At 51.0% G+C, this 14,369-nt stretch overlaps 4 protein-coding genes across 4 annotated transcripts; 2 read left to right on the forward strand and 2 right to left on the reverse strand.

The window, feature by feature from the left end:
* Positions 1 to 143: 143 nt before the first annotated feature.
* Positions 144 to 2,504, reverse strand: ANOM_008118 (uncharacterized protein; the record flags this gene model as incomplete). The annotated part of the gene is made up of 4 exons (XM_015553374.1): positions 144 to 421; positions 493 to 1,873; positions 1,936 to 2,303; positions 2,354 to 2,504. The coding sequence occupies 4 exons, from the start codon at positions 2,502 to 2,504 to the stop codon at positions 144 to 146; spliced, it is 2,178 nt and encodes a 725-aa protein (XP_015404795.1).
* Positions 2,505 to 3,505: 1,001 nt separating this feature from the next.
* ANOM_008119 (putative L-cystine transporter) lies at positions 3,506 to 4,617 on the forward strand (the record flags this gene model as incomplete). The annotated part of the gene is made up of 3 exons (XM_015553375.1): positions 3,506 to 3,546; positions 3,742 to 4,180; positions 4,243 to 4,617. The coding sequence occupies 3 exons, from the start codon at positions 3,506 to 3,508 to the stop codon at positions 4,615 to 4,617; spliced, it is 855 nt and encodes a 284-aa protein (XP_015404794.1).
* A 2,030-nt stretch (positions 4,618 to 6,647) lies between these two features.
* On the forward strand, positions 6,648 to 7,556 carry ANOM_008120 (putative C2H2 transcription factor; the record flags this gene model as incomplete). The annotated part of the gene is made up of 1 exon (XM_015553376.1): positions 6,648 to 7,556. The coding sequence occupies one exon, from the start codon at positions 6,648 to 6,650 to the stop codon at positions 7,554 to 7,556; it is 909 nt and encodes a 302-aa protein (XP_015404799.1).
* Positions 7,557 to 8,331: 775 nt separating this feature from the next.
* On the reverse strand, positions 8,332 to 9,983 carry ANOM_008121 (uncharacterized protein; the record flags this gene model as incomplete). Its single annotated transcript, XM_015553377.1, has 3 exons — positions 8,332 to 8,446; positions 8,503 to 8,700; positions 8,773 to 9,983. 3 exons carry the CDS (start codon positions 9,981 to 9,983, stop codon positions 8,332 to 8,334), a joined length of 1,524 nt encoding a protein of 507 aa, XP_015404800.1.
* Positions 9,984 to 14,369: the final 4,386 nt, after the last annotated feature.

Raw genomic sequence — 14,369 nt, forward strand, 5'->3', positions numbered from 1 at the left:
GATATCAAGGGGTAAATCGTAATAACATGAAGAACAAAAGGGGGGAAAGCGCAACGGGAGCGAAATATACGACATCGAAATCAACAAAACATCTATACATGTGAAAAGAGGTTCAGAGGGGAAGTACCCGCCGAAGACATCCGTCAAGTGAAATCCACGCTGTGTTGTCGTTCTTGTCGGGCGCGAGCTCGTTCCGCTCGTCTTCGTCGCCGATTGCTTGCGTAGTCTCCGCTTGCTTCTGTACCGGTATATGTACCAGGGGATGTGACGCTCCCTGGGCCATACGGCAGACTGGAAGGTACATGTGGCGGGGGAGGGGGAGCCATATGGCTCATGTTCTGGGGCGGGGGGATAGGTGGTGGAGGTACGCTTCCAGATGGGGCTGTGGACATTCCAGCGGCGGCAGCAGCAGCGGCAGCTCCTGTTCTCGTAGCATTCTTTCGTGCTGTTGACGCTCTAATTCTTCAACGCGGCGCCACCGGTCGTGGTTACCTTCGTTGCCTGACAGGGAGCTTGCGCTTCCGGCGCGACGACGAGAATTTCTCCGTTCCCTACGTCTTGCTTCGCGACTTGCGGCTGCCTCTTCCTCCGTTAACCTTCTGAGTGTGACATGCCGACCATCGTTGTGCATTTTGACTTTCACCGATACTGGTGGGGAGCTCGTGTGATCATCTCTGTGTCTACTACTGCTCCGGTGCCTGCTGCTGCTTCGGCGGCGATGGCTGGAGGCAGCACCCAGGGCACTTCCAGCGGCGGCTCCCGCCCCAATATCAGAGGGATCAAGTCGAGAGGGAGCATGACCTGGCATTTCCGAGGTAGGTGCACCTGGGGGTAAATCGGAATGATGCCCATCGATTGCTCCAGACATGGCCGGGTCACCAGATAAAGCTGATTCTCCGTGTTGAGGTCCCCGCGGAGGTCGTGTCAACTCAGTGGAGGAGATGTCAGTCGCGGTGAAGGAGTCGGTTCGTCTGCGAGGCGGGTACCCATCCCCAGTATAGCGTCGTTTGCTGTCTGCTCGGGCAAGCCTTTCCTCCTCCATCTCTCGACGGCGCATATCTTCTACACGACGATCATCATCATTTGCCTTGCGACGAGTAAACATGTTTTTGAGGGCCGCAAAGGCGCCCGCACCAAACAGGGCATTTCGAGCTTTGTTAGGTCGGTCATGGTCGTTATCGGAAAAGTAAGTTGTATTGTAGTAGTATGATGACCCGGGACTTTGAGGTCTACTCGGGGGTCGGCTCGGTGGGCGATTGAGAGGGGTTCTGTGACTTGGTTCGGGTCGTCGTCCATCTTCCATCCTACTCATCGTGGTCTCCGTCATGCTGTCACTTCGGTTATGGGCGCGCCGATACCGGCCAGATTCGGCATCATTATCTCGGTTTTGTCTCCTGTCGAAGAACTTCTTAGCGAGGAAAGCGCCACCGCCCACCGCACCAAGTTTAAGCAGTTTACCGCCCCAGCCTTTGCGCTGAGCTCCTTCATCTGAGTACTTTTCCGACATATAAGACGTATGAGAGTCCTCATAACCATCTCTTCCCCTACTCTGAGAGCGACGCTTGAAGAGTGAAGCTAGTCCTGCTCCTGCGGCTCCCGCGGCCGCCATTCGCCCGAAACTGCTCTGGCGATGACCAGCAGGGCCGGGGGCCGGGGGTCCAGAGACATAGCTATGTCGACTGTCAAGGTCGGGTCCCGGTGGGTAGCCCTCATCATCATATAGGTACGACAGGACGAAAAACGTAACCAAGAGGGCAAAGGCAGCGACAGAATATAATATGAACAACGACTTTGGTGAACCATAAAGGGTGAGTCCTAAGGGGATCTGAATGAGTCCGAGGATGGCAAGAGCCCGGCCAATCCACCGGTGGATCTGAAAATATGAAGTTAGCTTTCGAGGTGAGCGTGGGGGGTGTAGCATTCTTCGTAACTTACCACTAATTTCAAGGGCACTCGATATCTTTGCCGCTTGCTTTCTACTTTGTGGAGAAACCAGCCCCACAGGATCTGAAAGACAACCATAACATAGATTGCCAGTCCAATCCCGTGGTGAGGGTTTGTGAGACTCCTCTCCGGCCCAACTGCAAACCATCCGCAGACGAACACTACTGTGCTTAGCAGTAGAGTTAGGACTTGGAACCAGGCATGCAACTTGAAAGCCACAAACGGATTCCATCGAGAGTAGTATCGAATGATTAATATTGATATCGGAACAAGACCCAGGAATACGATTGTCCCAATCACCCCATGTACGACTATTAGGGTATGATAGTAGGGCATATCCTTGAATCGGTTTCCCATGCCTGACACCAAAGTAAGAACGAGAGCTACCAAGGTCGGAGATTCCACATACCATTGTATCGCATTGTATCAAAATTGACCCCCATCAAGTTGGGCAAGAGGAATGTATCGCGCCCTGCATCCCATGTCCCGTCGCCAACATGTAGAGTATCCGAGGCATACGAACTGCTCCCAGGAGCCGTGAGATCCGAGTTACCAGTCATGGTTGGCTGTGATTTTGTGTATTCCGACTATATGTAAATATGCTGTCTCAAATGGCGATCTTGCGACACTGGAATGCCGGAATAGATTCCCGAAGGAGATCTAATAGATCCCCCACACCAGAGAATGCACCATGCGCCAGTAAGAGATGCTGATGTGAGCACGATACGTCAGTGACCAGATGAATTGTCGAGAATGATCGCAAGAGCACGATAGATCGAAGAGGTTGGTTCGGCCGAAACTGATGATCGGATGTTTACCACCGTACGCGCTTCAGGATGGAGATGTAGATTGTCAGACGAAGGAAAGGCGGGGAACAGTAGGTGAGGAAGGATGAGAAGTTGAAGAACCGGGCCAAACAGCGATGAATCCTGAACAATGAGATTCAAGTCCAAAATCAAATCAATTGACCAAGCAGGGGTACCATACCAACCGCCGTTTCGATCTTGTCTGCCACAGTAGGGAGATTGGAGGCTGGAATGTAGATGCATTGGGATTCTTCCAGCTCCGATCAACTGTTTTCCGTTTTGGGTTTAGCGGGCCAGCGCATATCCCGGACAACCAGCCGCTGACTCAGCCATCCTCAGTCATCCTCAGCCGCGGACCGCCTGCCGTTCTGGGCCGTATCGCGTGCCGTGCCGGTTCCTTCGTATCTTATCAGTCGCTCGCAATCGATGACGACTCCCTCCAGTCGGATTGTCGTTTCTCCTCTTTCTGCAAGCCTACAAGAAAACGTCCGGTGAAGCCTTCATATCCGGACTCTTCAATGAGTCGACGGAAAGATCCGAAACAAGGGGAAACATCGCTGAACCACGAGTATCTGGCCCACTGGATTGATAAGCGACGACAAAGTCGTGATAGCTCACATCCCCGATATCGCCGAGGCAAGGAGGTTCTGATCCTCTGGATTCCGGTCGCTTGGCGAAGTGAATTCTAGCTTTTGTCTCTCCTCTCGTTTATTCTACAAACTCCCAGCGTATCCAGATCACTCGATTCCGGGATCATGTCGCCCCAACTAGAGATCTTCATCAAGGCCCTTTCCCGGTATGTACTGCGGACATCGGCTACAGCCTTGGCGCGAGAAATAGCCCCGCTCTTCCTGAGTCAGTAACACTGATACATTCTATGGTACAGCCTCTTAGGATGGATATAGTACGTCTTCACTTTGTGTTAACTTTCGCTCTACTTTCTGAAATGGCTGGACGACGTATTGAACGCACCGGGGACTGACCCGTGCAGCACGTTATGTTGGTCCGCGTCCTTTTATCCTCAGCCGATCACCAACTTTCGGCGCCGGTCGACAGTTGGCTTAGCCATTGATTTCCCCACCGTCAATACTTTGGGATATGTGTGCTACACTGGCTATACGGCCGCCTTCCTCTACTCTCCCGTGATTCGTCACCAATACGCCGCTCGTCATCCCGGGTCCGAAGGGTCTACCGTGCGGTTCAATGACTTTGCTTTTGCGGTGCACGCTATCATCCTCAGTGCCTTAACTTATACGCAATTTTGGCCCGCGGTCTGGGGATTTAAGGTTTCCCGCTTCCAACGCGTTAGTAAGCCAGTCGCAGGGCTGTTCTGGGGATCTATCGCGGCCGTCGCTATTTTAATCTTTATCGTCCTTGGTCAAAGCCCCGATGGGGGCTATGATCCATCCGGCTGGGGATGGATCGACGTCGTAAGCCACCAACGGGTTCGATGTACCTGCGTATTACTAACATGCCACACTGTCTATTTTAGGTATACGGTCTCTCCTACGTAAAACTACTGGTCACCATTACCAAGTATGTGCCGCAGGCTTGGGTAAACTATAAACGCAAATCCACCCACGGTTGGCATATCGGACAAATCCTACTGGATTTAGCGGGCGGGATCTTGTCCTTGATCCAGCTGTTTCTCGACTCGAGCTTCCTGGATGATTGGAGCGGCATCACGGGCAACCCGATCAAGTTCCTGCTGTCGAACGTCTCGATCCTTTTTGATATCCTCTTCATGGTGCAACATTACATTCTCTACCGGGGCGCGGACGATCCAATCACCAAGCATCAGGACCCCGACGTTACCACCCCTCTGTTGAGCGAGTCCAACGGCGCACCGAGGACGGAAGATGTGTGAAAGGGCTGGGGAGAGATGGCGATGCAGTTGTGTCGTATTGGAGAGGAGGATGATATAGATTCTTTTCCGGGTTTTGCATTGGTTCATAGACTGTTGTTATTTTGGGTTTGCCACTTAACGGCGAGAGTGTCATCTTAAACTATGATTAGATCCACGGACTACCTTAAGTCTCAGGCGAAGGCTCTAAATGTGATCGAAGTAAAGACTGTGTGGGGCACAGCATTGCTGTTCGAGTGAGATGTCAGCTGAAACGTTCGGAGTCGACTGGACCCGATCTGTCTCAGAGTAGTTTGTTGTTGTTGGCCTGTATAGAAGACGATGCGACGAAGAAGCGACAGGACGACGTACGAGTCATCGTCCACCGATGAAGTACCGTGACACCGCTCTTTTTGCAGCTGCGGTGGCGCATCGTTTGCTGAACCGTCCAATGGTGGTGGTGATGGCGCGTCTCCACATGGGGTTATCGACCAATCCACGGCGGGGATCTATGCATATCTGTTGGAACCGCTGCAAGAACGGTGGGAATGAGGCTTATCCGCTACGACCCGAGGAGCGGTGGGAAGCACCAAATTCGGTCATTGGGAATTGGCGCTGAAACGGTGAAACTTTGACGCCCAGTCTGACGGATGCCAATGGGCATTCCCCCGTAGAACACCACTGGTACAACCACCACAAGATCGTCCGGTCGTCCATGGGAGGTGAAGACAAGAGTCGGAGATCCCGGTCTGGGTCCAGGATAAATCCGGAGGGGCTGAGGCTCTGACTTCTCTTCGCGTGTAGAGAGCCATGGATGGACTCCCAGGGTACCCCCGAACACGGGATGACTTATGCAGGTCTCTCTGCACGCATTCCAGCAAGTTCACAGCCCACATCCATGACCTCGAATGAGATCTCCTAATCCAGTCAAGTCGCCAGGGCCATAACCGTGGTCTGGGCGGGAGTCTGTTCAGCCCTACCAGGGAAAAGCCAAAGAGGCAAGTGGGAACAATTTCACTGCAGTTGCCAAAGACCACTAGCGGTCGGCATGTCTGTCGATCTCTTAACTTGTCTATCCGAGCGAGCAAATCAGAGCACACCTGCGACCCTGTCAGCCAGGTCACTGCCCGTCTTGATTGGCAATCCACTGGAATGAGCTGCTAAGAATACCTAGTAAATGTGAAAGTTTGTCGTGGGTTTACTCGACTTGTATCTCCGGGCGTCCTCGGACTGGCCCCAGATCATCACCAAACCGATCGAGAAGGAGTCCACACCTCCCCGCTCGTCCACATCATGTCTCTGATCCTCTTCCCTCGACATTCCCCTTCCTCATTCGTTCGCAGTATATGACCCAAGTCTAAGTTTAGTGTCCTGAGGCGGTTCAGCATGTCTCTGCATTTTTTTTGGGTTTTTTGGGACGTCCTTCCGGCACGTGGACTCCAACCAACAATGCGGAAATGGAGAAAGAAACCACTGTCCACTGTCCATAGTCCTTAGTCCCTCCTGGCGATCACCCAAAGTCCACCGCGAAATGCAATGGAGGTACCTCACAGCCTTCCGAGACACATCTCTGGTCCAAAGTCACTTGCAGACACGAACTTACCACTCATCACCACTCATCCTCACTCATCTAGACCCCCTCCAACTGTCAGCTCGCGAAACCACTGCATAGCCACCACGTCTTACTTCCCAAACGGCCTTCCCTACAACGTGGGGCCCCTGTTGATGTCACCAGCTGATATTATATATTTCTTCATCTATCGGATCGGGTAATAGACGTTGCAATTAGTGATCGCTCTTCGTTCTTCTTTCCTTCCATTCTTTTATATCATCCGTGCTTGCCATCCTTCTCCCCTGGCCTTTTTTTTATCTTTGGATAATCTACATCGGATCTTGAATTGAACTGAACTGTGATCATATCTATACCTACTTCTATACGTACATACATACATACATACATACACACACAGACACAGAGACACTCCGAGTGACTAGAACAAGAACTAGACCTTCATCCAAGTGTCCCAGCCAATTCCTCCAATTCTATGGGCACCATGGACCCATCCACCGGCTTCGATCTACCAGCGGGAGACTACCCAGCTATAGACATCCAAGCCGGGCTCGGCATCTCCATACTCCCCTCCAAACGCCAACCATACACCCCAGAGCCATGCGCCTGTCCCCCATACCCACCCCAACCGCACCTCTACACCCCACCAACCCTGCAACACTACGCCCTCCCAGACATGACCGACATGGCCGACCTGATCCCCTACACAATGGAACGGGTGCATTTGCGCGAGCCCCCGGAGCTGGAGAACAACATGTTCTACACCCCATTCCGCGCGCGGGGGACTTCTCCTCCTCCTCATCCTCCTCGTCCTCCACATCCACCGCCTCCTCGATACACTACCCGACATGCGACTCCTTCGACAACAACACTCTGCACCCAGACTACTACCAAGGAGGCGCCTCAGAATACTTACACACACCATCTTCCGTATCATCCCCCTACTACCCCCCCCGACACCACCACCAGCAGTAACACACCGACATACCCACCACCCCACCCCAGCCCGACATCCGCAACAGCAGCCGTGGTGTCCGCATCTGCAGGCCCACCACCCCCGGCAGCCACGCAAAAGGACCTGACGCACTACGGCATCCAAACCGCCGACCAGACCTGGCGGTGCGCGTACCCGGGCTGCACGTCGCAGACGCTCTTCCGGCGCGGCTGCGACCTCCGGAAACATTTCAACCGCCACCGCAAGCACCTGTTCTGTCGGCATCGGGGGTGTCCGCAGGCCGTGGCCGGCGGGTTCTCGAGTAAGAAGGATCGGGATCGCCATGAGGCGAAGCATAATCCGGTCGTGTGTTGTGAGTGGGCTGGGTGTGAGAGGGTGTTTAGTCGCGTGGATAATATGAAGGATCATGTTCGGAGGATTCATCGCAGGAGGGAATGATCTTTGTTTTTCTTTTTTTTCTTTTGACTTGGTTTGGTTTGGTTTGGCTTTTCTCTTCTTGTGTGATTTGTTGTGGCTTATCTTGGGTTTAATCATGGGTTTGGGTTATGGGGGCTGGATAAAGGGCAGGATCAACCTGTACTGTATTATTAGAAGATTTCCCTTTCCTTTTTTTCTTTTTTTCTTTTCTTTTTTTTTCCCAGTCGATGAAACATGTATTTCTGTCAACTAGTTCAGCTGGCTATCACTTTTGACTCCTAGAATAAAGATCGGAGTCGCATGACTGGCTTCCCGCGAAAAGACGCCGCTACTTCCCTAGACGGACTCGTAAGAAAAAAAAAAAAAAGATCCATCTCTGAAACAGAAAATGAAGCACAGTGGATTTTGGAAGAGAAAAAAAGATATAGAATAAAGAAAAACCTTCACTAGACGCCCAACCGCGGATCCTGATTCCTGTACAATCCCACGCTTCATAAAACGTAGCGTATATCCGGACATGAAACGAATGACAAACGATAAATGTGGCTCGTAACTCTAGACATCTGGTATCTCGAACAAGTAAACAACGGACAACACAAAAAGAGAATGGTATGAGAAATATGGCAGAGATTCATAATGCATGCACAGTGTACATCAAAAAGGTGGGGGGGGGGGAGGGGGTGAAGAAGGCAAAACATCGTGAAGATGACCGCGTCATTCTCGATAATAGTGAGAAAGCCATCTTCTCACAGGCAGAAGTCGATACGTATGATGCGCATTTCATAGAAATAGTGAATCAAGCGTTGATCCGACGGCGGCGCCCTCGCGCGCTGCCTTCTGGTCTTTGCGACAGGACCAGCCGGAGCTGGGGGTCATCCTTGCTTTTGTCCACATGGTGGACCCGCACGTGTCTGATTCCGTTAGCATCTGCACCACCGTTGCACACGCCAAACTAGGGGAAGCTTACCGCTGGAGGTTGTCCGGTCGTGGGTATTTATGTTGTTGGTCGGGACAGAACGGGCACACATACCCAGGGGAATTGTGAACCAGGCCATGTCGGATCATCTCATTTTTGCGCTTGAACCCTTTCCCGCCGATTCCACGAGGACAGCCCTCAATGGGACAGAAATGGGGTCGGTCTTGCGAGTGGACATTCGCGTGAGAACTGTTCCGGATCAGCTTGAGCTCTGAAAACACCCAACAGAGGACTAGACTCATGTATGAGGGCGTGACCTACTTTAATAGGTACTGAGTTTGGAAAGGCGGAGCGGTGCACCCCGGATACCGACATTTGTAGGCTCCCGAGGTGACAACTCCATTGTGTTGCGGACTTGGGTTGTATGGTGTCCGCTCACCCGTCCCCGCCGGAGTTTGATCTGTGGGTGTTGGATAGCTCGTGGCAGGGCTTTTCGCGTCACAATGGGCGATGTCATAGGTGGATGTGATATAAGGTATGTCGGATTTCTGAGACCTCCAGTATGAATTCTGCGTTGCTGGAGACGATACGGCGGACAAATCTTTGGTACTCGCAGGTGACAAATGCGAGTAAGGACTAGGAGGGATCTGGGGAGGTGGAAAATGGCCCGGCCGTTGATGCTCCCAGACAGGTTCACTCCGGAGGCCCGGTGGGGAACTAGCTGTGACGGGTGGTAGAGAATACGGAGAGGAGCCATTGACGCGTGCAGCGGGCTCATTAACATGAGCGATACCACGTAGTGCAGTCTGAATAGGGGGGAGGGTGGTAGTGTTGTCAGGTGAGTGGAACGGGGGCAACACGTCCGGCGACGGATGTAGGGAGATTGCATATTGGCTTAAAGGGGGGCTGAACGGTTTCTTCTCCGTGATACTGGGAAGGGCAGGGGGTGGTGGCTGGGAGGCTTTTGGAGACAGCACTTCCACTTTAACGCCACCGCGCGCGTCCGGAGAAGGAACGTGTGGTTTCACGGGGATCTCTGGAGGCTCCAAGGGTCCATCACTGGGTTTTGGTAGATCTAACAGTGCAAGAGCGCGCTTCGCTGCTTCACTCGCATCTGTCTCTGACTGGGGCTCTCTAGGCTTTGCCGGCTCCACCACGGGGCTCTCTAACTTTGGTTTCTCGGGCTTGACAAGAGGCTTCTCCAGCAGATCATCACAGAGAATGTCACGGAAGTGCTCCGGGCGAAGTGGGTCAGCTCTCTCATAATTGGCAATATCAGGTCGGTTAGGGTCTATATAGCTGATCAGCACCGAGTTGCCCTCGCTTGTTTCGGACTTGTATAGGTTCGATTGAGGCTTACGGGAACAGTCCGGTGTTCCCTCGCCTGGAGAATATTTAAATTCGCCCTCGGGCTCCTTGACCTCCTTGACTATGAAAGGAGGCGTCGGTTCTTTATGGGGCTTATAATCCGGCTTGGTCGCCTCCAGCCCGGGAGAACGACGGTCCTCGTCGGGATCATATGATTCTGTCATGGAGGCGGCGGTTTTTGACGCATCAGGTGCGCCGCACCTTCTATAGTTTACTCTGGCCTTTTGAGACCACCCTTTGCGCTGAACCCGTCAAAACACCGGCTCAGCATCCGACTGCCCGCCCAGTGAATGCACAATAAAGGAAATGAACAGTTGGGGCGCGCTTGGCCAATCGACTGCCCCCAGTTATTCTGTTGCCTGTTAGTTCACATCCAGCAAGATACTCGAAAAAGGATTCAGACTAGAACACTGAGATGAAATGTTGAGCAGGGATCTGATAAGGATGTTGATTATGATTGTAACATGTAAAGACCATAGCAAGCAAAAAGCCCGAGGCAAAAGTAAGAAATAAACGAGGACAAATGGGGAGGGGGCAAAAAAGAAAACAACAACCCAGCTACGGCTGCGGCGACTAATAAGACAAGCAATAACCCACTCCTGAAGACGTTGTGGGATCAATCAACTTCCGATGTCAGAAAAGATGGAGCAGCCATGAGCGCTACCATGTCGGGTGAACCACCTGACATTAGACCAATCACCACGACATCGGTGGTGCGTGCAGAAGACCTCCTAACAGAGCACAGGAATGAGGTGCACGTTGGGGGTGTGGAGTCTTGATTTTTTCACCTTCAGGACGCCGCCGACGTTGCCGCTTTTACCGTGGACAGGGTAGATGGGAGTACATACACAAATTGAAAAGAAAAGGGAAAAAAAAAAGAAAAAAGGAACGGGAGCAAGAACAAAAGATAGATCAGTAGAGATGCAGAATAAGCTCACCTGGTGAAGGAACTTGAGACACGGAGTACACGGCAGAATTCAGGCACCCGCCGGCTTTAAAGATGAGGCTCAATCGGAGACAATTTGCACGTCACAATTGAGGATACGAAGATGATGCGCGGTTTGCATGAGATTGAGAACCGCAAATCGTAAGAGGTTGGTGGGGAGTAGGCGGACCAAATTGTAAGAAGGATAATGAGGATGAGACAATATCCAAGATACGCGACGATCAGAATGGTGATAATCCAGGCGGCACAAGTAGTAGCCGCCGACTTGGAAACAAGTCAAGTGGGGGGCGAAGAGGAAAAACAACAGTGGTTTATGGCCCAGGCATAATACTCTCAGCGGCGGCGCCCGTGTGTGTTGCAGGAGCAATGATTGTCAGATGGACAAGCCAAGAGAAGGGAGATTGACCATAATAATAATAATAATAAGAGCAGGAATGATAATAATGAGCATGGGCAAACCAAGAAAATAGAGCGAATAATAATGATCACAGTAATAGTAATGGCATTAAGAGAGCATTACTATTATAATAAAATTATAATGGTGGTCGAGAAACGGCTGGAAATGAAGCTAATAGTACTGGGAGCGGGAGTGACCGCCTAGCAAAAGGCTGGCTTTTTTAATTCGAAGCGGTCAGCGAGGGTAGAAACCCGGGAAGGTCGTCGCAGGGAATTAAAAAATGAGAAAAGAAAAAAAAAAAAAAGAGAAAAAGAAAAAGAAAAGGGAAATTAGACACAATCAGGATGGTTTCTTAGTTGAGTCAGCTAGAATTCTGCTCATTGAGGAGAAAAGGAATCTGAAGGAGATCCACTACCGGCCGAGCTGGAACCCGGGCCTTTTGGTGGAGACCAAGCGACGAGCGAAACACCAGCAATGCGATGTCAGTCTGTCAACATCTGTCCACTCTCCGGAACCTTTTAGTCTCTCTCTGGGGGAAGGAGAATCCAGACGATCCCCTCTCTGTGCCTGCCTCGGAATTGAATTCCAAGAAATAAATAGTCGAAATAGGTCGAAACAGCCGGAGGGGGACGGCGGGCTGGACGCTGACTCTAGACACGCCAACAGGAAAAAGTGGGGGTGAGCACCAGGGGAGGAAATTCAGAGAAAGATGGACAAGAGGTTAAGCTGCGTACCACTTGAAGAAGAGAAAGTACTGAACGGAATATCAACGATCGTTCTCTCGATCCAATACAATGGAAGATTCAGATCAGATGGGAGAAAAGTAAAATGGAGAATACTCAGAAAGAGGGAATTTGTAAACCTGACCATCTCCGTGCATTTTTCTGTTCTTGATTTTTCCCACTTTAATTCTCTCGGGCTCCTTAGGTACTGGCAATCGCCCTCTCTTCATGGCACGTCCACGAGGCCGAACCAGCCGCAGTTCCACACCGCACTAAACCCAAAATGACCGGAACACACTTTTGAGGCTCTCCGCGAATGCACGGTGATTGGCGGGGACCCGACGGCCAAAACGAGGAGGCTGAACTGTTCTCTGCATCGAACCGCCATGGAACCTTGGGCACTCGCTTGCTGTTCATCTGAAGAGGATTGACGGAGGGGTGAGTCAAGCTGGAAAGCTAGATCGATGACTGACCTCATCGCTGATGTGGCCATTCTTCGCCATGCAGCTACTCGTATCTACTCTGGCTTCTTTTCTCTCATGATTTGTTTTTCTCTTGTCCATGGTATTTTAGTTTTCCTGATCCTTGTGCGTTACTACCGTCTACTATTGCCTTAGTCATCCTCCAAGAGCACAATTTCTCCGATGCGTCTTCCGTCGTAGCCTAAGTTTTGAGGCGACAAGGCTGTTAACTCCCTTGCTGGCTTGACCGCCACGCAACTTTAGCACTACTCCTTCCAGGTTAGTCTCCTGGGTCAACTAGTCATCAACCCTGAATCGACCGGATCAAAGCGTTTTGTGCGTCGGGGGAAAAATAATAATTCAAGAAATAAATAAAATAAAATTAATTAAAAAAAAAAAAATCAGAACCAGGACGAGAACTACCAAGGACAGAGTAAAAAGGGGCATGACCCTCGAGGGTTTCATGCTTAACCTACGAATCCCCGAATCCCCCGTGACCAACACAAAGCCCATTCTCATCGTTTTGAATGTTGGGTTGAGATCTTTTCGGATAATTATTATCAGGTCCCGTCCATGATATTATTCTTGGTTTGTGATTCTTAGTGCCTAGAAAATCCACTAATAGGTAGTGTACGACTTGGTAGCACCCTGCAACTGTAGACTGGGCCCGTTTGATTCTGATTGCGACCAGTCAGGATCCCGATAGGAAATGGGGATGGGCACTGTTGCAGCAAGTTTAGCGTGGTCCTGAAGAATCACGCGTGTTCGGTGTGAGGCTGTACAGAAATATAGTTAGACTGAGGGTCAGAAGCGAAAGAGAGAGGTAGAGAGAAACCCAAGAGCAAAAGGAGGGGGGGGAATTTCGTGCTACGCCTGTCACTCTGCAGGAGATGATCGGACCAGAGATGTAGCCCCACGTTGGACCGGTCTCCACTTGGGATTGCACTACTTCCTGTAGGTTGCCAGTAGGAGTTATTCATGGGCTTGGAGTGACCAGAGAAGTCATTATGCATCGACGGTCCTACGTCGGTGGTGCACAATCAGCCTTTTAGCGATCAAGCGGGCGTAGCTGATTCTCGTCTAGAGGGATTCTAGCGCTAGTATATTAACAAGCCTTAAGCCACGAATACGAATAGCTCCATAAAAGAACGGATCCATCGGGTGAAGTATATCTTCCTAGGGCTATCTGGGTTGGATTGTTGTTATTTTTTCCCTGTGGCTTCTTTCGATCTTTTCGTCCTTTCTCTACCATTGTGATTGCTCCGGATATCAATCATATGGATGGGGTTCCAATCTTGGAACCATTCGCAGATCTAACTTCGCTCTGACTGATTGCAGATCCATCAGCAGGATGCAGGACATGGTCAGGTTTCTCTGTCCAACATTTACCCATGGATGCTCCGCCTGAATGTTGGCAATTGGCCGAGAAGCCAAAAAACCCCTCTTTCAACTTTCCAGCCTCTTGACATTCGACGCTGCCTAGACTCTTTATTTTCTTTTTGCTTTTGGTTTTCCTCTCCCAACGGCCACGATCGAGTCTAGTGGCAAAAAGGTTTAATTCTAAACTCGATCCGAGTCAAACAAACTACGACAATCTGCCATTCCTGTTCCCTCTGCTCGGTAGGTGGGGAATCGATATCTCCCGTATACTCCGTTTTGAACGGACACAGGAATCGGATGCCTGTATTACCGACAAGGTGATAGTCTGACTGGAAAAGGCAAAAGGCAAAAATGGTCTCACTCAATCCCACCGATTGATTTATTTCTCGCAAGCACAAACGCGGCCCGCTCCGGGCCCCATCTTCATCTGAATGGATACAACCAAAAACCTACCAGGGTCACATCCCTTCCCCAACCATCTTAGTTTAATGTGCAAATTAATTTATCAAGCATTCCGGACGCTCATAACATGATCTGTTATTGACATCATATGGATGGTGTGCTTCCGGTAAGCACCGGGTTGATCATTCATCGTTTGTCACCTGTAGGTGAGGCGCTGTTTCGGCCGTTGAACGATGAGTCTG

This window comes from Aspergillus nomiae (genome assembly GCF_001204775.2).
Source record: "Aspergillus nomiae NRRL 13137 chromosome Unknown contig00241, whole genome shotgun sequence".
In the NCBI taxonomy this organism is placed as follows: domain Eukaryota; kingdom Fungi; phylum Ascomycota; class Eurotiomycetes; order Eurotiales; family Aspergillaceae; genus Aspergillus; species Aspergillus nomiae.